The 20,388-nt window shown below is 40.1% G+C and overlaps 1 protein-coding gene across 6 annotated transcripts in view; it reads left to right on the top strand.

Annotated features, from left to right (window-relative positions):
• The window catches only part of SLC38A1 (solute carrier family 38 member 1), a 68,875-nt gene that overhangs the window by 5,759 nt on the left and 42,728 nt on the right, over positions 1-20,388 (top strand). For all 6 annotated transcript variants that reach the window (XM_014860471.3, XM_070495036.1, XM_014860472.3 and 3 more), the window contains exons 2-3: positions 6,459-6,572; positions 9,608-9,825. In XM_014860471.3, the coding sequence (XP_014715957.1) occupies positions 9,704-9,825 (122 nt within the window). In that variant the 5' untranslated portion in view covers positions 6,459-6,572; positions 9,608-9,703. The remainder of the gene's footprint in view (positions 1-6,458; positions 6,573-9,607; positions 9,826-20,388) is intronic.

Here is a 20,388-nt window from a genome sequence, read left to right as displayed (position 1 = left end):
TTATTTTTTTAAAGCTCCGAGGTGATTCCTTTGTCTAGTCAGAATTGAGGACCACTAGTTTAAGTCACCTACTCAAAAGATTTGTCCACAAGCCCATCTTCTTATCTCCGAAAGAGATCCATTAAGAAACAGTCTATAGAATCATACATTCAGAGGATTTTAGACCTGGGAGAGCTCTGTGGGAGAGCATCAGTTAATCTGACCTTCCTGTTTTAAAGTGAGAAGACAGAGGCCCAGAGAGAAGGAAAAATTTGTTCAAAGACTATACCATGATTTGGTATTGGATTATAACGTGTTTTATTATGTTTTTCTCTTTTCAAATAAAGGCATATTTAAATTTTTAAAAAATAAATGATCTTCTTTTCATGCACCACTTTGTAGTGCTTTACAATTCATATTTGTTTTTCCTAGAGTATTTTGTTAGCAGTTAGTTGTCATAGCTTAACTAGGGCTTAAAAACGAAGACATTCCCATCTATTGTTTTTAGTTCAATGGCAATCCTTGATCAGAAATATCATAAGAGCAAAAACATGCATGTACAAAGAAAAAGAATTTTCTCAAAGGCTGAAATAGTCCAGGCTGTTTTCATCTCCATAAGTTTTTAGTAAATACCTAACTCTCTGAATTTTCAGTTGATGAGAAAGATTTTTAATTTTGTTATTCATACTGCTCAGATACACTCACTGTTCTAATTAAATGAAGCATCAAATGTTGTTGTTACTGTTGTTCTTAGTGTAGTATGCATTGCGTCCTCCTATATGCAGAGTTACAGGTTGACTTCATTAACTTCTGGAGTTTATCAGTATTTTCTGTCTTAGAGAAATCAGAGTAGTTTCAAAACATCTGTATACGGATAGGTTCATTCCCAGACATCCTAGGCTTGGCATATTGATAACAGACATTTAAAAGATCATCTGGGAACTGAACAGAAGAGGAATTATGGAGCATAGGAACAGGTATCGGAACACTGTGAACAAGAGAGGACATGGGGCAATCTGTCCGAGGAAGCGAGCAGCTCGTCTCCCAGCCCCACGCAGAAAGGGTCAGTCCTCATCCCTGGGGGGCTTCCTCTAAGACGAGGCTTCTCACCTTCGGCACTACTGACTTTGGGGGCCGGATAGCTCCTTGTTGTGGACACACATCCTGTGCATTGTGTGAGGTTGAGTGGCATCCCTGACCTCTCTCCACTGGAAACCTGCAGCACCCTCTCACTTGTGACAACCAAAAATGTCTCCAGACATCGCCAAATGTCCCCTGGGGTTGGGGGCCAAAATTGTCCCCAGTTGAGAACCACTGCTTCAGTACAACTCTTTCTCTGGACTTTTAGAAATCATGCTGAGAATTCTCAAACATTCCAGGCATCGCGGCCAGGATCTTAATGATAAATACTTTCTATTTATGCAATACTTTACAGTTTTAAATGTGTTTTCATAATTCCCACATGCCCAGGTCAAATGTAAAAGAAATTAAGTGGCAGACAATGAAAACTATGCGGTAGGCCTGTATACTTGCTTCCTTTATCTTCCTCTTTGGTGTTGTTTTCCTGGGGAAATTGTGTTTGTGAGGGTCACTGATAGATTGTCTGCAGACAGATGATCATAGCTTTCTTTTTGAGTTTAGTCATCATCATTGTTAACACATATATCCTCTCGCCATGTGCTAGGGAGCTATGAGGTCTATGGTCTCTCCCCTCAGGGAGTTGAAGTTGTAGTTAGCGAGAAGGATAATTACATAAAACAATTATTAAAATATATGAGAGCTCTTGCTATAAGCCAGTGAGTAATCTATACAAAAGTGCTGTAAGAATTTATCACAAGTAAGTAATCAACAATGAGTTGGTCATTGGAGAAAGACATCACAGAGTGGTTGGTTTGAAATTTAAAAAAAAGTTTACGAGCAAGCAAGCTGGATTTTGAAAGAAATGTCATACTGCGGTAGGCACAGGCTGGATGGGAAGGTGGGGGAAGTGTGTTCAAGGCCAAGGGAATGGTGTTAAAAAGCAGAAAACTGCATAAGAGTAGATCCATTGCAGGAATGGAAGGTCCAGAAGGAATGTCATGGGAGAGAAAATTAAAGAGATAGTTATGAGCAATCTGGGCTTTGAGTTCGAGGTGCCAGAGATTGGACTGCATCCTGTAGACATTAGGAAGAGTCATGACTGGCAAGGAGGGGAGAGGAATGAGCAGGGTGCGTGTTTTCAGGAACAATCCGTGTCTGTAGATGGGAGGGGGTAGGGATCTGTAGATAGCATGAAGGAGAGCGAAAGTGACAAAGTTAGGGTTGTGGAAGGAAGGAACATTATGAAGGAATGTCGATAGCTCTTGGTGACTGATTAGATAGGAGGTAGTATTAAAGTGATACCCAGGATGCAAGTCCGAGTGATGAAGAGAATGAACATTATCTTTAACAGAAATAGAAAAGCTGATGTGTGAGGTCAGGTGATGTGTTCAGTTAGGCACGTGGAGTTGGAGGTAATGGCAAACAGCCACGTGGAGGAGTCCAGTGGGCTGCGGGAGTCGAAAAAGAATTTGTGGAAATTTTTCTGAGCAGGAAGGAACCTGAGAGATCATCTCTCTCTCTCCAGCCTTCTCATTTTACAGACAAAGAAACATGTGACATGTTAAGTGACTTGATCATTATCAAGTAGTATTTATGAGGGAGATCCTATTTCATAATGCAAAGGAACTTTATAAAATGAAAAGGCCTGGGAAAAAAGATCTGAAAGATGCCCTCGTGGGTTGAAGGCATCTACAGGCTTGAAATCTTAAAAAGGAAGGAATTTGGAGTGTGTGGAGGGAAGATGGTAGGCCGAAGAGCTGCCCCTACCCCAAGGGTGGGAAGGGGAAGGGATCTGGTAAAGGAGGCAAAGAGGCAGCCCTTCAGAGGATGCTGTGAGGAGCAAGTTGGGAGAGGTCAGGAAACAGTGCTCCCTGCCCTGGAAGGAGTTAAAGAGAACGTGGACTGAGAAACGGCCACTAGCCTTGATTAGAAAGTGAGTGGTGGCAATAGTAGCAATGACAGTCACAATAGCTAGAACCAGGTCGGGCACTATTGTAAGTGCTGCACATGGTCTCATTCATGGAATCTTTATAACGACTGTGTAAGGTGGGTATTTATTACTTTATCTCCATTTTACAGATGAGGAAACTGAGGCAAAGAGAAGTTGACCTACTTGTACCAGGATCACAGAGCTCCTATGTGGTGGAGCCAGAATTTGCCAGTCGGGCTGGGTTTCAGGGGATTGATGAGGACAGAAGCGAGTTGTTCAGGCTGTTGGCAGTAAAGAGAGGAGGGAGGTGGTAGTTCAAGGTCCTAGACAAGGTCGCTTTCAAGATATGGAGCTGAGCGTGATGACTCACAGAGGTCGGGGAAGCCAGCAGAGCGTAAGTGGCTGTACAGGGTGCGGGCAGAGCAGAGACCACTAGCACTGGTTCCGTCATGAGTCTTGAGTAGGAAGAGGCAAAACATCTTTTCTTCTGAGATTGCTCCCTGGCTCCCAGCCTTACCAAAGTTACCAAAAGGCCATTTTATTATTCCCCACCTCCCAAGGACCTCAGGTTTTCAAAGATTTTGAGTATCAATTTTAAGCTTTTATTTTTAGTTGAAGTATAATTTATATGCTATGCAATGCCCGGATCTTAAGTATACTGTTTAATGAGTTTTGACTACAACTTTAATATATTAATTCATTTCCCATTTTTGTTGCTCAAAGATGCATAAAATTTCCAGTAAGAATCTAGGATTATCACATCAAGTTAATGCAATCTAGTCAAAAGCAAGGATACCTGACTTTTTAATTAACCTGTTTAAGACTGTTTGAGGCCTTTTGAAATACAGAAAAGCAGCTGATAGATGCATATTATTACTAAGACCCTTGTGATCCAAGGACCCCAAGCCGGTAAACAGGCTCAGTCAGTCATGGAAAGAGACCACAGGAAGAATGGGACCATCGTTGGCTTTAGGCCTAACGCTTTCTGAAAACCTAGCTATCACAGTTGATTCTCAGGAGCTGAGCTAGGACAGTGTGATCTTATTAGTTCTTCAGAATAAAAAAACCAAATAGTGATTCATAACAATTTTAAAATTAAGTGTATGTGACTGGATATTTAGAGATATTAAGGAACTCCTCTTATTGTTTTGGTTTGATAGTAAAATGGTGGTACTGTTTTTAAAAAGAGTTCTTACTTTTAAAGATGTGTGCTGAAATATTTACAGATGATCAGATATCTGAGATATGCTTTAAAATAATTCTATGTTGTGTGTGGGGGGGGGGCGGGGTAAAACTTTAACAAGAGTGGCCTGAATTGATAATTGTTAAAGTTGGTACATGGTGGTTTATTATTCTGTTCTGTCCACTTTTATATAGTTTAAAAGTTCTCATGGGGGCTGGCCCTGTGGCTGAGTGGTTAAGTTTGCATGCTCCACTTCAGCGCCTGGGGGTTAGCGGGTTCAGATCCTGGGGCGGGTACTGAGCACCGCTCGTCAAGCCATACTGTGGTGGCATCCCACATAGAAGAATTAGAATGATTTACAACTAGGATATACAACCATGTGCTGGGGATTTGGGGAGAAAAAAAAAAGAGGAAGATTGGCAACAGATGTTAGCTCAGGGCCAATCTTCCTCACCAAAAAGCATTAAAAAAAAGTTCTCATAATAAAAATTTAAAAGGGAGAAAAAATAAAACTAAGAACATCGGTCAGGGTTTAGTTTCATATAACAGATCTTTCTATGTATGTTAAGCAAAAGGGATTTAATACAGGGAATTAAGTGCCTGTAGAATTGTTAGAAGAGAAGGCAGAGTGGGCTCTAGGCTGGGCCTCTGGGAATAATTACCAGAACACCACCACTCCACTGGCCTGCTAAGGGAACTGCTACTTGTGCCTCCATCAGGAAGCTTGTTTCTCATTGTCTCAACTGCATGAGCCAAAAACGCATCACTTGTGCCAAATCTGATGATTAGGAATCCATAGCCACAACTGTTGGTTCCAGGGCTATTTGCTGCACCTGCTAGCAAAATGGATGCCGTGCCCCCACTACCTTGCTCTCTGATTGGTGGAACCTAAATCATATCTAAAACCCTAGCTGCAAAGGAATGTGGGAAATGTAGTTTTCCACTTTCCATTCTCTACAGAACTGGACTAGAAAGAAGTGGGAACAAACACTGAGCGGGCCAATCCACCACAAAGTATATTAGCAATTGAAATTGTATTTTTGCTTATTTATCTCAAAAAGTAATTTTGAACAATGATTCAGTCACAACATATTCTTTGGTTTAGTATTCCCTCTACAATCTTTTAATCATCTTTCACCAAACCCTTAAAACCTCCTATTACTGAAAAACACATCCCTTGCTCCCTCTAGCTAGGTCCATCTGAATGGTCATATAAGGCAGTTGTATGCATATGTACCCTTCATGTCTTTGCTTGCGCTGGTCCCAATACAAGTAAGCCCTTCCCTATCCTTCAGCCTAAATCCTACCATTTTTAGACATAGTACAAATCCTCTCTCTTTGTAAAATCTTACCTGATTTCTCCAGGCCTCATGTATTTTCCTCCCTTCCTTCCTCCCTTCCTCCCTCCTTCCTTCCTTTCTTCCTTTGTTCCTTTGCACTTTCCTTCCTTCCTTCCTTCTTTCCTGTATGTACATATGTATGTATGTCTCTGAAATCTCTCTGGACTTGTTCTTTGATCTGCCATATAATTTGGTCTCCATCATGCTAATGTTTTATGGTATACTGTCACTTTAAGTGGGTGGGTCTGGCTTTCTGAAATAAGCTCTGAGCAATGTAAAGTTTGCCGTTTCTTTGTGTATCCTCTCCTTTGGTACTTAACCTCATGCAGAGTAGAGAATAAGTTTATGTATTTGACATTGATACTGTTAGTAGAATGTACCCATATGAATATGAAGATACTAATGCTTGCTTAAGAGTACCTCACAAGATTGCGGTAAAGGCTCAGAAATGTTCTGTGTTGAGTAAACAAATTTGTAGCCTATTATAAATGTTGGGAGATAGTAATTATGGTTGGGTTAACATCAAGATCTTCACACCATCACCCCATTCGGCCTTTTAATTAATTGCAGAGTCTGATAATTGCTTCCATCTTTCAGTGAAACTGTAATTCTTTGCTTCTTGAACTCAACCTGCACTTCTGCCCTTGAGCCATTGACCATGTCAATGACAAGTGTCAGCTCAGGCCCCATCTCCGCCTGGCAGTCTCCTGTCCACCAAGCAGTGTGACTGTCCCGTAGTAATGGGTTAGATGTCAGTTTATGGCACAGACAAGCAGTTAAGCAAGCATTTGCGGTAATGGTGTAGACCCGCCTTTACTGACATAACTCAGGATAGGAGCCCAGATCTTAAGTGAAAAAAATATGTTTTAAAAAATCTATGGTATGATTTCCATTTTTGTACATGTGTACATATTTTTTATTTGTACTCACGTTTTTCATTTAACAGATATTTATTGAGTGTCTACTGTATGCCAGGCGCTGTATCTATGTGCATAGAAAATCCTGGAAGTTCATACTCCAATATATATACAGTGGTCATCTCTGACTGCTGAGAGAACAGGTAACTTTTTTCTTCTTACTTGTTTCCTCCTTCATTTGCAAACTTCTATTGTCTGACTTTTCTACAAAAACCTATATTATTTATTGATAAGGAACTAATATGTTTTTAAAAACACTTCTTTCTTCAAAATGCTTACAATGTAATGCTACAGGAGAAAAGTAGGTTAAAAACAGTCTAAAATCTCAATGTCAAATAAAAAAGAGAGAGGGAGCTAAAGAGGGAGAAAGGAAAAGAAAAGGAAGAATAAAGGAGGAAATACATCAAAATCTAATGGTGGTTGGGGTCGGCCCGGTGGTGCAGCAGTGAAGTACGCATGTTCCACTTCTTGGCAGTGCGGGGTTCGCCGGTTCGGATCCCGGGTGCGGACATGGCACTGCTTGGCAAGCCATGCTGTGGCAGGCGTCCCACATATAAAATGGAGGAAGATGGTCATGGATGTTAGCTCAGGGCCAGTCTTCTTCAGCAAAAAGAGGAGGATTGACAGTAGTTAGCTCAGGACTAATCTTCCTCAAAAAAAGAAAAAATCTAATGGTGGCCATTTTTCAGTGGTGAGATTTCTTTTACAACGTCTGTTCTAAGGATTCTACAGTGAGCATGTATTTAGTTTTAGAATCAGAAAAAAAAAATTTCTTTTGCAAGAGCCAGTTCAAATGTGACTTTTCTATGAAGCTGCCTCAGATCCCTGAATCTGACATTTTCCAAACTTTTTAAATCCCTTCATCACCTCGCACTCAATAGATATAGGATCCGTTGAATGGATAGTGTTTTCTAAGTGTGGGCTTAACCTTAGTGACAGGTGTCACTAACTTTGCTAGTTTTCTCCATTTTCTGAGTTTGCATTTTCAATAACAAGTCAGATTTCAGATAGGTTATTTCACAACAATACAAATTTATTCCAAAAAACAGAAGAGTAGATTAGGACACAGACACTACACAGACGGAGGAAAAACGCTGTGAAGACACAGCAAGAGGGCAGCTATCTGCAGGCCAAGGAGAGGAGCCTCAGAAGGAATTAAACTGGCGACACCTTGACCGTGGACTTCTAGCCTCCAGAACTGTGAAACAATAAATTTCTCTTCAAACCAAAGGAAGAAAAGTTTATTCTATGTGATTGACTTAGTACTGGTATTTGCCTAATACTGACATAATTTTAGCAGCAAGGACTTTCTCTTTTCTTTTTGTTCTTTTCTCTTTTTGTCCATTTTTAAAATTAGTTATATATATTTATGTTTATATACATATGTGTGTGTTATTTGTATACACACACACACACACACATATATTGATATGAAACTTTCAATTCAAACAGTAGACTTCAGATTTATTGTTAGTCAACCTTGCCTTGTGTCAGAAAATTGTTATCTAGTCCCTATTTCCTATCAGTTTGTGGAGAGAAAAGGACTCTGAACCCAGACTGGGAACTTCATCCACTGAATCAACTTTCTACCAGTCCTGTAATATCACTTCAGTAGCCCCTGAGGGCGTCACACAGGAGAGAGCCAGTGTGGCAAGACTTCTAGAAATTACCTATTTGTGCAGCTTTCATCAGAGGGGCCCAAGGCGTGAGAGTGGGGTTCAGCCCCTTTAATGCACTTCAACTTTTGCAAAGTGAAGACAGGTTGTAAACATTGCTGCTGTGTGAAGGCACTGAAAGCAATTAGAGATTGCTCTGGCGCTATTACTCTGGCTAGAAGACTCAGCCACGAGCTGCCAGGTTGGCCTCAGACCAGGAGGTCATGGAGTTTAAATCTTCCTGTCCTGCTTCCTGCTTTCCAGGAGAAGCCCTGCCCCACAGGAAGATGAGGCTCCCGGAAGCCGAGGTGTTACATAGTATTTATGTTGTGGAAGCTGTAAAGGATCCTGGAACCAGGGAAGTTCCATTCTAGATAGGAGACTGTGAATAAAAAGGAATAATGCATGGCCTAGTGTAAAGAAGAAGAGAAGAGAAAATTCCTGAAAAAGTGTCATTCTAGGGTACTTTCTATGGGCCCTGAAGATATTATCAATTAGCAAAATGTTTCTTGGCGTAAATTAGAATGTTTAAATGGGCACATTGGAGTTTTGACCTTAACTAGGTTACAGTCGTCTTCTGGAATTCAGGATCAGACAAAATATCAAACGTCATCCAAGGGGGTTACCACTGGAGGTAAAAAAAAATCTCATTGCCATTCAGCTTCATTCCGTGGTCCCCATCACCTCACTGAGATTGTCCCAGTGAGGCTCCCGTACATACACAGGCCTTGCTTTTGAAGTTGCATTTACCTCTGTTGCCACCTGCTTTTTGATGGGTGATGTGTGTGTCTGAAACCTTTTTCCCCCTTACATGTTATTGGTGACCCCTCAGCATTTAAATCACAGTTCTCCACGTGGAGGAAAACGTGAACTCTGCAAGTCTTTCGTTTCTGATGAGGAAATATAGTTTCAGGTGGATTAACCTAAATCCCCTGGGTATGAGTTTTTAATTTCCTAATACCCTGACATGGGGTGATTTCATTGGAGAGACTGATTTAATCGCTTTCAGTTGATGGATAAACTGTTTGCTAAATTTCAAAAGACAGATTGGTCCTCTGCTGCTTGACCTTTAGGTTGGATAGTTGATCCCTCATGATGCCATTTAATGAGGATTTCCATTTTTATTAAACTGGGATTGCTAAATCAGAGGTGCTTTTGTGTCTGTGCAGTCTGTACCCAGCTATCTGTGCGCCCTGTGGTCTGACGCATTAAAATAACTGAATCGCTTTCATTTTAAGCACACTGTTTCATAAAAGGGCGTCTATATTGCCTGCAGCTGACATGAGCATAAAGATTATGGGACATGACTCATTTTATAGTTAGAAATGGAGGGAGATTTATGAAAGGCATAAACATTTACAGCCTCTATAACTTGATGTACAAAGATTGTTTTAATGCATCCAGTAGCAAAATGTAAAAGTTGGCGTATCAGTAAATTAACTATTTGTTTACTTGTAATAGTTTATTTTTCATCAATGGTGACATTCATATGTTTAATTATTTTTCATGGTGTTGTATTTCAGGAGTGTCAAGCTGATATTTTTGCTGCTATCCACTTGTAAATACACTCAGAACAGGAGAATTTGGGCTAATTTTTTGACTACGGGTACTTTCTAAACATGATGCATTTCAAAAGTGGACTCGAATTAACCGAGTTGCAAAACATGACGGTGCCCGAAGACGATAACATTAGCAATGATTCCAATGATTTCACTGAAGTAGAAAATGGTCAAATAAATAGGTGAGTATTTTTCCACTAACACTTCCATCCAATGAAAGAAATGTCTCTAAAATATTATTCTGGTTTTCAGTTATTTTCTTGAATTATTCATTACTAAGGTTATGCTCCATTTGAAGATGTAATTTGAATTTCTTATGTGACATCTGTTGGGCATAGTCTGCAATAGCAGATGAAGCAAATAGGAAAGTAATTTATTCATCTTTTCAAATCTTTCAATTGAATCTAATAAAAATGTATGAATACATTGGACCCCAACCAGCCCTAACTTTTCAAAAGCTCTGTGCTTATGAATTAGACGGAGTGTTGGAATTTCACTGCATCTCGTATCTGAGTGTGTACTACAGTCATCTGACCTCGCCCACATTTTAAGCAAAAAATGGTCAAAGTCGCGTTTGCCAATGTTCCTGTATTAAAACTACAAATACATCATTACAAGCATCATTTGTAACATGGATTTTGAATAATAACAATAATAGTTGAGCTCAGATGGCTCTATGAGAAACTGTAGTAGAGAAACAGTACATGAAACAGAAAAGAAGAGATAGCATGAATGAGAGGAGGTAGAGACGTAGGTGGGAAGAGCACTGATCTGCAAGCTCTTGAATCAACTGTGACCTCCTTCCAACAAGTCCTTCCAACTCTTGGGTTCTGTGTAGAGTAGGACCAAATGTCTCTCTCTCTCTCTTTTTTTTTTTTTTTAATTATTTGGGGCATCCTCTGACCTACTGATTTTGTAGCAGCTTATGTGGACCCCTTGGCAGGAAGCCCTCTAGCTAGGAGTTAGTGATGCTGCTCGTCTGAAGCATGAGGCCTCCTAAAGGCTAGGAGAAGAGAGGGGAGTATACAGGACTACTTATTAGATACCAACGATGCTGCGCTTTGGGGCGGGGGCTCAAAAGGAACTTGGGATGGAGGAGGATGAAAACTTTACATCAACTAACCAAGCGTCTCTGAGGAAATCATTTCTGATAATGTGCTCTACATTCTGATAATTGAAAGTCCAGCAGAGGACTTAGCTGCCGTATTTATATATACTTAGAAGTTTCAGCTCTGCCTCGCCTCCTTTTTCTCTTCCTTAAATGTTCTTTGAGGTCAAGTCTCCAACCCAGACACTTCCTCATTATCATCCAAGTGTTATTTACTGTGTTGTGATATTTCGTATTGTTGGACTCAAGTTTGCTTCTTTCCTCTTTCTGACTAATTATTTATAGTAACTATGGTTTCTTGAGTGCCAGGTGTTTCTACGTATATGGCTGTTTATCCTTATAACATCATGCAAAATATTCTTTTGCAAATAAGGAAAATTTAAAAATTTCGTTTACAAATAGAGAAACTGAAACTCGGAAAAATAAAATAACTTTCCCAAGGGCATACACAGGTCTGTCTGAATTCCTGCCCTTCTCTATCCTGCTGCCTTTGGTTATAGTGCTCGGGCATTCACAGAAAAGATAGTCTTTATTAGTTGTATTAAACTCTACAAGTGCCAGTTCACGCTCTGTACTTCTGGAGTGTTCTGCAGTCACTGCTGGCCTGCACTTAACCATAGATGGGGTTCTAACCATTTCACAAATAGGACATTTTAGTTTTATAACGAAGCTTCATTCCCAAAGTATGCAAACCTTGAGGACCTTAAAATAAGAGTGATTTATAATATTCTGTTTAGAATCTGAACTTGATCTTAAAAAGTTTTGCCTACTGAAAGTCTTAAGTTTTTGAGGGGATTACCACTTGCAGTAGGTGGAAGCACCCATTCTTGCCCCTGACTTGGGCACCTTGCCTAGGTGAGCTCACTTCCCTGTGGACTGTGACTAAGGCAAGGACTGGTGCAGCGGGAGAGCTCTTGGGTGTGGACCACTTGTTTTGCAGAATTGGGTTCCACTGTTGCCCATGCAGTGTGATGCATTTATTTATTTTGTCTCCCCTCCTTCACTGACACAGTTCATGAATCTTGCTTCATTTTTGGCTCTAGAACGATTAAAATTAAAAACAACATATTACAGGATGAAGTCTCAGCTTTTTAGCCTCAGGCAAAAATCAAAAAAGACCCCTACCATGATTCCTGCAATAGTTTCACCTGAGTCCCTCTCGCTCTTCAGCTTTTTCACAGTGATGGGAGGAAGGTAGACCTAACCAGATGAATCTAAGAGAACCAGCTCCCAAAACAGTGAACTTGTAGGAAACAGTGCCTCTTTTTAGAGAACTAGAGTAAATGTTGAAAATAAATATTCATCTCTCATTATCTGGCATCTAGCAGATAGCTTTGCCTGGAAACTCCCCATTATGATACTATAAGAATCATTTTTTTAAGTTCAGTTGAAAATAGAGTACAGCCATTTGGGCATTAGGACCCCTGTCCTTATTGCAGCTCAATTGTTTTATTTCATACCCTAATTTTGGGGTTGTAGTCAGAGAAATCTATACCTGGAACAACAAAACCTTTCAAAATGTCCACTAGGTGAGGACTGCTGACATTTTCATGTGCATATGAAACACCTGGAAATGTTGTTAAAATGCAGATTTTGATTGACTCGGTCTGGGTTGAGGCCTGAGATTCTAATTTCTAGAAAGCTCCCAGGTGATGCCCGTACTGCTGGTCCATGGACCACACTTTGAGTAGCAAGCTCTAGACTCTTCCTCTAGATGTGTGCTTCCTGAGAGAAGGAACCACCTTAATCATCTTTATTTCTTGTACCCTGTAGTGATATGATAATAGTGCCTGATAGACTGTGGACATTACAAAGTATTTGTTAAATGAGAGAGAGAGACAGACAGACACAGAGAGAGCAGTTAAGTGCACGTTTTCATTTAGACTTGTATTGAATCCTGGCTCTATCAGTAGATCTTGTGTGATCTTGTGCTTTGAGCCTAAATTCCATCCCTGTAAGACAGGAATAATAATAATACCTTATCTCTTGGGATTGTTGGGGAATATTAGTCGCAATACTCTTTGTAGGTTAAAAACTCAGGCTGTGCAATCAGCCAGCTTAGGTTCAAATCCTGGCTCAACAGCATAGTTATTAGTAATGCAACTTTGGTCAAGTTACTTAATTTCTGTAAAATGGAGCTAATAATAATACCAACCACATGTAATTATTGTGAAAATAGATGAGAAAATCCATGTCAAGTACTTGGCACAGTGTCTAGTAATGGTAAGCCTTTTAGTATGAAAAAAGTGTATATCAATAAAAGTGCAACCCTCTTTCTTTGGCAAGCACTTCTCCACCCCCAGGAATAATAATATTGCTTTAGGCTTTGGATGATTGCTGGTTATTATTACCTTCAAGTTGTTGAAATGTTAGTATATTATTCTAGCTGTATCCAGGCAAATATTCACATATTTTAATCTTTACTGTTGTTCTCATCTCTATGTTGTATCTTGCCTATAGAGTTCTCAGCTCTATGCTCTCATCTCTATTGTTGTTATGACCCAGGAAGCATCTAGGAAAAATGAGATTTTTCTTAAAAGAATTTGGGGCAACTCTTGTCACTACACCCTGCATCAGCTTTTATTTATTTATTTATTTTTGGTCCCTGTGTCTCTTTCAGAGTTCATATACTAAATTTGTATCACTTGGGAGCACTCTTGAAAAGTTCTCTCTCTCTTCTTCTAATGTCTTTTCCACACCTTAGGATAGAAGATTCCATAACTTCCTCCTATATTCAGTTTTTGTGTCAGAAAATTCTTTCCTTGCTTGAATTGCTCCTGTTACAATTAAAGTCTGTTTTCTTCTATTTTCAAGAGAGTTTATCCACCAAGTAAGGCTCTGTGTCCCTCTCAGACTTCTCTTAAAATGCTTGCTGTTTCTTTAATTCTTTCACATTTTCCAATCTCTGTTACTTGCTTCTTTCCTCCTGTTCTCTTTTCCTTTTTTGTAGAACTTTAGAATTTCAGGGAAAGAACTAGGAAAGGTCATTTAAGTTCAACCACTCATCTCTTTTGTGTTATGAATCCTTAGATGAAACATTATAATCTAGTGAGAACCTGATTGGTAGAGATTAAAATAGGAAGATTATCTTCCCATTGTACAACCCAGCCGTAATTGGATTGTTGTTGTTGTTGATTTATTTTTGGTTTTAAATCACTGCCCTATATTGCTCGCCTCCCTTCACAGTACCTCAATGCAACGCCTACATCCTTTTTCAGGCTTTGTCTATTGAAGGTCACTGCCACAGCCACTGTAGGTTTTTGTTTTGTCTCTATCTGTTTGCAGAACAATTGGTTGATCAAATTCTGCTTTGTGAGTACAGGCTGACCCAGTGAAAACTCTGTTATAATAATACTTTTGTCATCCTGAGATCCCATGTCAAAGGCACCTTCTCCCATAGCCCATTTTTAAGTCAATAAACAGAAGTTTTAATTCAATTTCTTTGCCACAGGTCAGTGTTTTTTAACACACAATTGCATTTTTTAAATGGTGAGATAACAGAAACTTGTGATAAACTGCTTGACCTAGTTATTTCGAATGGACTTTTCCATTACAAAAAAGGTTGGTTTTATTTTGTTTAAAAAAAAGTTTACAGAAGTACAAAGCGAAGATTTAAAGACTAAAGAGAAGAAAAAGTTGAAACACCATAAAGAGAATAAAGAGGCTTGCTCTAAGTGCTTCATTCTTACTGAGCTAGACTTCCCTGCAGCCTGAGCTACTCCCGAATTCCTAAATAGAAGATGCAGATGAGGTTTCTGGAGGGTTCCTCTGAGTTGCTAATGTATGAACAGGTCCATATAAGAAGGAGCTGAGGGACCGCGAGCACTACGCAACGCCTCAGGATGCTGGAGGAGCCTAGAAAACAGTAAATAGGTCAGAGTCAGAAAACTCGGTTCAAATCAGAGTATAAGACTCATGGAAGATGAGGGCTTTGAACCGGCAGGAAGGCTTGGGCTGAGAGGAGGAGGGAGGGTCTCCTGAGGGGAGAATGAATTCCTACTACTTGTTTTTCAGTCTCTGTTCTCGGAATGTATTGGTCATGTCTCATTCCTCACTCCCTCTTGGGAAGATCGTTTTTAGGAGCAGGGGAGCTGCGCTTAGGACATTGAGGCAAAATCAAATGAAGCAGTACCTAGAATTGCAGGGTGAGCAATTTGTACTTGAAACTTTTTCAGGAAAAGCAGTGACGATTTTTTTGGAAAACCTTCTATGTCTTGCTGCAGAAAGCAGGCCAGAAGAAGTAGACCGGAAGGCAGAATCAGGGAGGCACTTGACACACAATGTTTCCTATTGTATTTTTCAATGGTTACTCATCACAGCAGCTCTGTAAGTCAGTTTCATTCTTCTCATCCTGCAGAAGTTCTTCGGGAGAGAGCTGGCAGTCACGCAGGGGCCTTATTCTTCATCCCCTTCCGTTGCACAGTGTTCGACCCTACTGAATGCCCCTTGTGCCACAGTGCCTGCATCTCTTTCTTCTCTACCCGCCAGTCCTCTGCTACCAATTCCGGGGAGTCTTGCCAGGCAGGGAACTTAGATCTGCCATAGCAGGCGGTTTATTGGTGTTTTGTTTGGTTTGTTTGAAAACATTCAGACTTTTCTCTCAATTTAAAAGTAATGGAAATTCTCTTTGGAAAACAAGTCCCTCCACAAGAAAGGCAAATGGGGGACCATCTGAATAAAGATTTGGTAGACTTGAGTTGGGTATTAAAATTAGCCTGATTAAATACAGTCTTTTCTTTAACACCAACACTAAATATGAGTCCGTTTCATTTTGGAAAGTCACACACCCAGATTTCTTTGGGCTGCCTGTATGAAAAGGAAGGCAGCTTTCCCTTGCCCCTCTCCAGCCAGATCTGTAAACCTCAATTCTGTGGAAAGATTTAAAACGTTAAGGGCAAAAGAGGGTCAAACTAATCATTAGTAGCAACGCTATACAATTGCCAGGTTGGTCTCCAAAGATACTTCTTTCATTATGTCATTCTCTTGCTAAGAACCTCAATACTCTTTTCTTAGGTCTCTGCCTTTAAGTTTCCTCTGGCTAATCCCACCCAATAATGGTTGTTCCTTCTCTGGATTCCTTATCTCATCTCAATTTTGCACCACCTGACATTCCTATTTTGGCGTTAGTTGGTCTGTGCTCTCCTCTGCTGCAGCATCAGCAGCTGCATTTCAGGAGACGGGAGTTTTCTTCTACTTCCTGTTGATATCTCTCAGTAACTGGAAAGTCCTAGGCAGAGGCAGATGCTGGAGGGAATCACCCGCAGATTGTGCTGCTTATACCAGGTGATGGTCTCCGAGGAAGTTTGTAGTACATCTATTGCCTGTCTGCTTTATCCTGGTGCAATAATGCAAATGGACAATGGAGAAGTAATGCCAGGGAGAAGTCCTTGGATTAAAGATGAAAAGGGTAGATAAATAAAACTAACATTGATGATATGTATCTTTCACTAAAAAGTGTTTTATTGTGAAATATAGCATCATTCAAAAAAGCACATGAAAATATAATGTAGTTTAAAGATATATGCTTCTTTAAAACAGTCCAGTTCAACTGGCTTTACATTTCTTAGTGAAAAACGCACTGTAGGACATCAGCGTCATGGCAGAGTGAGTTGGTCCCTTTCTGTCTCCCCAAGTTCCAACTAAATGAACATCCATTAACCAGCAGAGGATTCCCTACCTAGCACCACAGGATGCTGGCAGCTATACATCTGAAGGTGGGTGTACTGGACCCCCAGGAAGCAGTGGACCTAGGGGAGCAGCCCCTTCCCCTCTCCCCACCAGGCAGCAACCCAGGACAGGATCTTCGCTCAGCTGCCAGTGCCACTGTGAGTGGAGGCAGGGGCAGCCCTGCCCACGGAATGTTTTTGGAGTGCAGAGCCCCAGCCTGTGGAGGTGCCCTACCCACACAAACGCTCTGTGCACAGTTGCAGTGGCTCAGCTGAGGAAAGGTGGCCAGTGCCATCCCCACCCCCACACCCAGCAGCCTCACCCACTGAGTGCAGCAGCTGGCCTCAGAGAAGGTGGCCTGCACAAGGGCTGCTGCAGTGCCCATGTAAACACAGAGCGGGCTCAACTACAAGCCCACAGGGCAGGAGCAGAAAAAACAGCCCCTGCACCCCCCGCCCCGCCCCACAACGGTCCCAATTGGAATCTGTGTGGCTGGAAGCAACAAGAACCACCACAGATCTGGTGATCCAGCCTGCAGTGGCAGCAACCCCAACACCAGCTACACTAGCAGCAGGGGCTGTATACAAGTCCCCAGGTCCCCCAGGGTCCTGCCAGTGACAGTGACACCTGTGAACCCAGCATCCCTGGCAGTAGTGCACCCAGCACCCCTAGACAACCTGAGAACAGCAGCACAGGTGGTGCACAGGACAACAGGATCTGAACCCAGGGAGAGGCAGTGAAGGAACACCAGACCCAGGTGACCAGGAGCAAAGGAACCAAAGCTGTACCCAAATAAGAAAAGGTGATTACTACCACAAATGCACCAGCAGAGGATGAATTCATCAAACACCATGAAGAACTGCTGTAATGCTGCAGAACAGAAAGAAATTAGCAACTCCAGAAACCAGACCTGAAGTCACAGAAGACTACAATCTGACAGAGAATTCGAAACAGCTATCTTAAAGCTACTCAACCAGTTACAAAAAAACCCCAAAAGATAGTTCAGTGAGCTCAGGAATAAAATTAATGAACAGAAGGAATATTTTACCAAAGAGATTGAAGCTCTAAAAAAAACCCCAACAAATTCTGGAGATGAAGAATACAATTAAAGAGATGGGGGAAAAAAGTAGGAAGCATTAAAAATAAAGCAGACCATAAGGAAGAGAGAAATCTAGAAATGATTCAGGTAGAAGAGGAGAGAGAACTAAGATTTTTAAAAAATGAAGAAATTCTTTGAGAATTATCCAACTCAATTAGGAAAAGTAACATAAGGAGTATAGGTATCCCAAAAAGGGAAAGGAACAGAGAGCTTGTTCAAAGAAATAATGGCTGAGAACTTCACAAACCTGAGGAAGAAACTGGACACACAAGTACATGATGCCAGTAGAAATCCTAATTACGTCAATGCAACAAGACCTTCTGCAAGGCATATAATATTAAACCTGTCAAGAGCCAATGACAAAGAAAACATCCTAAGGGCAGCAAGAGAGAAGAAAATAACCTACAAAAGAACCCCCATCAGGCTTTCAGCAGATTTCTCAACAGAGACTTTACTGGCTAGGAGAGAGTAGAATGATAAATTCAAGATACTGAAAGACGGAAACCATCAGCCAAGAATCCTCTATCCAGTGAAATTATCCTTCATATATAACAGGGAAATAAAAGCTTTCCCAGATAGACAAAAGCTGAGGGACTTTATCTCCACTAGACCTGCCTTACAAGAAATGATTAAGGGAACCCTCCTACCTGAAACTAAAAGGCAAAGATTTACAGTGCTTTGAACAAGGAGAAATATAGACAAGATCAGAAAATTGCAGCTATCGGAATAGGTTAGCAAACACTTAATTATAACATAAAAGATAAAGAGAAAGAAAGTATCAAAAGTAACTGTAACCACTTCAATTTAGTCACAAATTCACAACACAAAAAAGAATAACCTGTGACAACAAAAACACAGAAGGGGAAGAGAAAATAGATGGAACCTGCTTAGGTTAATGGAGATATGAGGCTATCAGAAAATGGACAGTCTCGTCTATGAGATCTTTTATACAAACCTCGTAGCAACCACAATACAAAAAATCAGAATAGAGTCATAAATCATAAATAAAGAGGAAATTGAGAAACCGTCACAGAAAACCACCAGATGCCACAGAAATACAAAGAATTATAAGAGGATACTATGAGAAGCTATATGCCAACAAATTGGATAAGCTAGAAGAAATAGATAAATCCTTAGAATCATACAACCTCCCAAAACTGGATCAAGAAGAAATAGAGAATCTGAATAAACCAATCACAAGAGACTGAAACAGCAATCAAAAACTTTCCAAAAAACAAAACTCCAGGACCAGATGACTTCTCTGGTGAATTCTACCAAACACTCAAAGAAGATTTAATACCTATCCTTCTCAAACTATTCCAAAATATTGAAGAAGACAGGATGCTACCTAACTCATTGTAGGATGCCAACATTACCCTGATACCAAAACCAGACAAGGATAACACCAAAAAGGAAAATTACAGGCCAGTATTGCTGATGAACGTGGATGCAAAAATCCTCAACAAAATATTAGCAAATTGAATACAACAATACATTAAAAGGATCCTACACCATGATCGAATGGGATTTATTCCAGGGATGCAGGGATGGTTCAGTATCCACAAATCAGTCAATGTGACACACCACATTAACAAAATGAGGAATAAAAATCACATGATCATTTTATTAGATGCAAAGAAAGTATTTGACAAGATCCAACATCCATTTATGATAAAAACCCTCAATAAAATGGGTATAGAAGGAAAGTACCTCAAAATAATAAAAGACATATATGAAAAACCCACAGCCAACATTATACTCAATGGGGAAAAACTGAAAGCCATCCCTCTGAGAACAGGAACAGGACAAGTGTGACCATTCTCACCACTCTTATTCAACATAGTACTGGAGATTTTGGCCAGAGCAATTAGACAAGAAAAAGAAATAGAAGGGATCCAAATTGGAAAGGAAGAAGTAAAACTCTCACTGTTTTTGGATGACATGATTCTGTATGTAGAAAATCTTAAAGAATCCACCAGAAAACTATTTAGAAATAATCAACAACTACAGCAAAGTTGTAGGGTGTAAAGTCAATGTACAAAAATCAGTTGCATTTCTAGCAGAAAGAGAAGTCAAGAATATAATGCCATTTACAATCACAACAAAAAGGATAAAACATCTAGGGATAAATTTAACCAAGGAGGTGAAAGATCTATACACTGAAAACTATAAGAAATTATTGAAAGAAATTGAAGAAGACATAAAGGAATGGAAAGTTATTCCATGCTCATGGATTAAAAGAATAAATATAGTTAAAATGTCCATATGACCTAAGTCAATCTACAGATTCAGTGCAATCCCAATCACAATCCCAATGACATTCTTCACAGAAATAGAACAAAGAAGGCTAAAATTTATAAGGAACAACAAAAGACCCTGAATAGCCAAAGCAATCCTGAGAAAAAAGAACAAACACGGAAGTATCACAATCCCTGACTTCAAAATATGCTACAAAGCTGTAGTAGTCAAAACAGCGTAGTAGTGGCAGAAAAACAGAAACACATCAATGGAACAGAATTGAAAGCCAAAAATACAACCACACATCTATGCACAGCTAGTCTTTGACAAAGGAGCCAAGAACATACTATGGGAACAGAAAGTCTCTTTAATAAATGGTGTTGGGAAAACTGGACAGCCACATGCAAAACAATGAAAGTAGACCATTATCTTACACCATACACAAAAATTAGCTCAAAATGGATTAAAGACTTGAGTGTAAGACCTGAAACCATAAAACTCCTGGAAGAAAATATAGGCAGTACACTCTTTGACGTCAGTCTTAGCGGTATCTCTTCAAATTCCATGTCTACTCAGGCAAGGCAAACAAAAGAAAAAATAAACGGTTGGGACTACATCAGACTAAAAGCTTCT

The sequence above is a fragment of the Equus asinus genome, chromosome 22 (assembly GCF_041296235.1).
Source record: "Equus asinus isolate D_3611 breed Donkey chromosome 22, EquAss-T2T_v2, whole genome shotgun sequence".
Classification (NCBI taxonomy): Eukaryota; Metazoa; Chordata; class Mammalia; order Perissodactyla; family Equidae; genus Equus; species Equus asinus.
The sequence above is the reverse complement of the archived record's forward strand: the minus strand, read 5'-3'. Positions and strand labels throughout refer to the sequence as shown.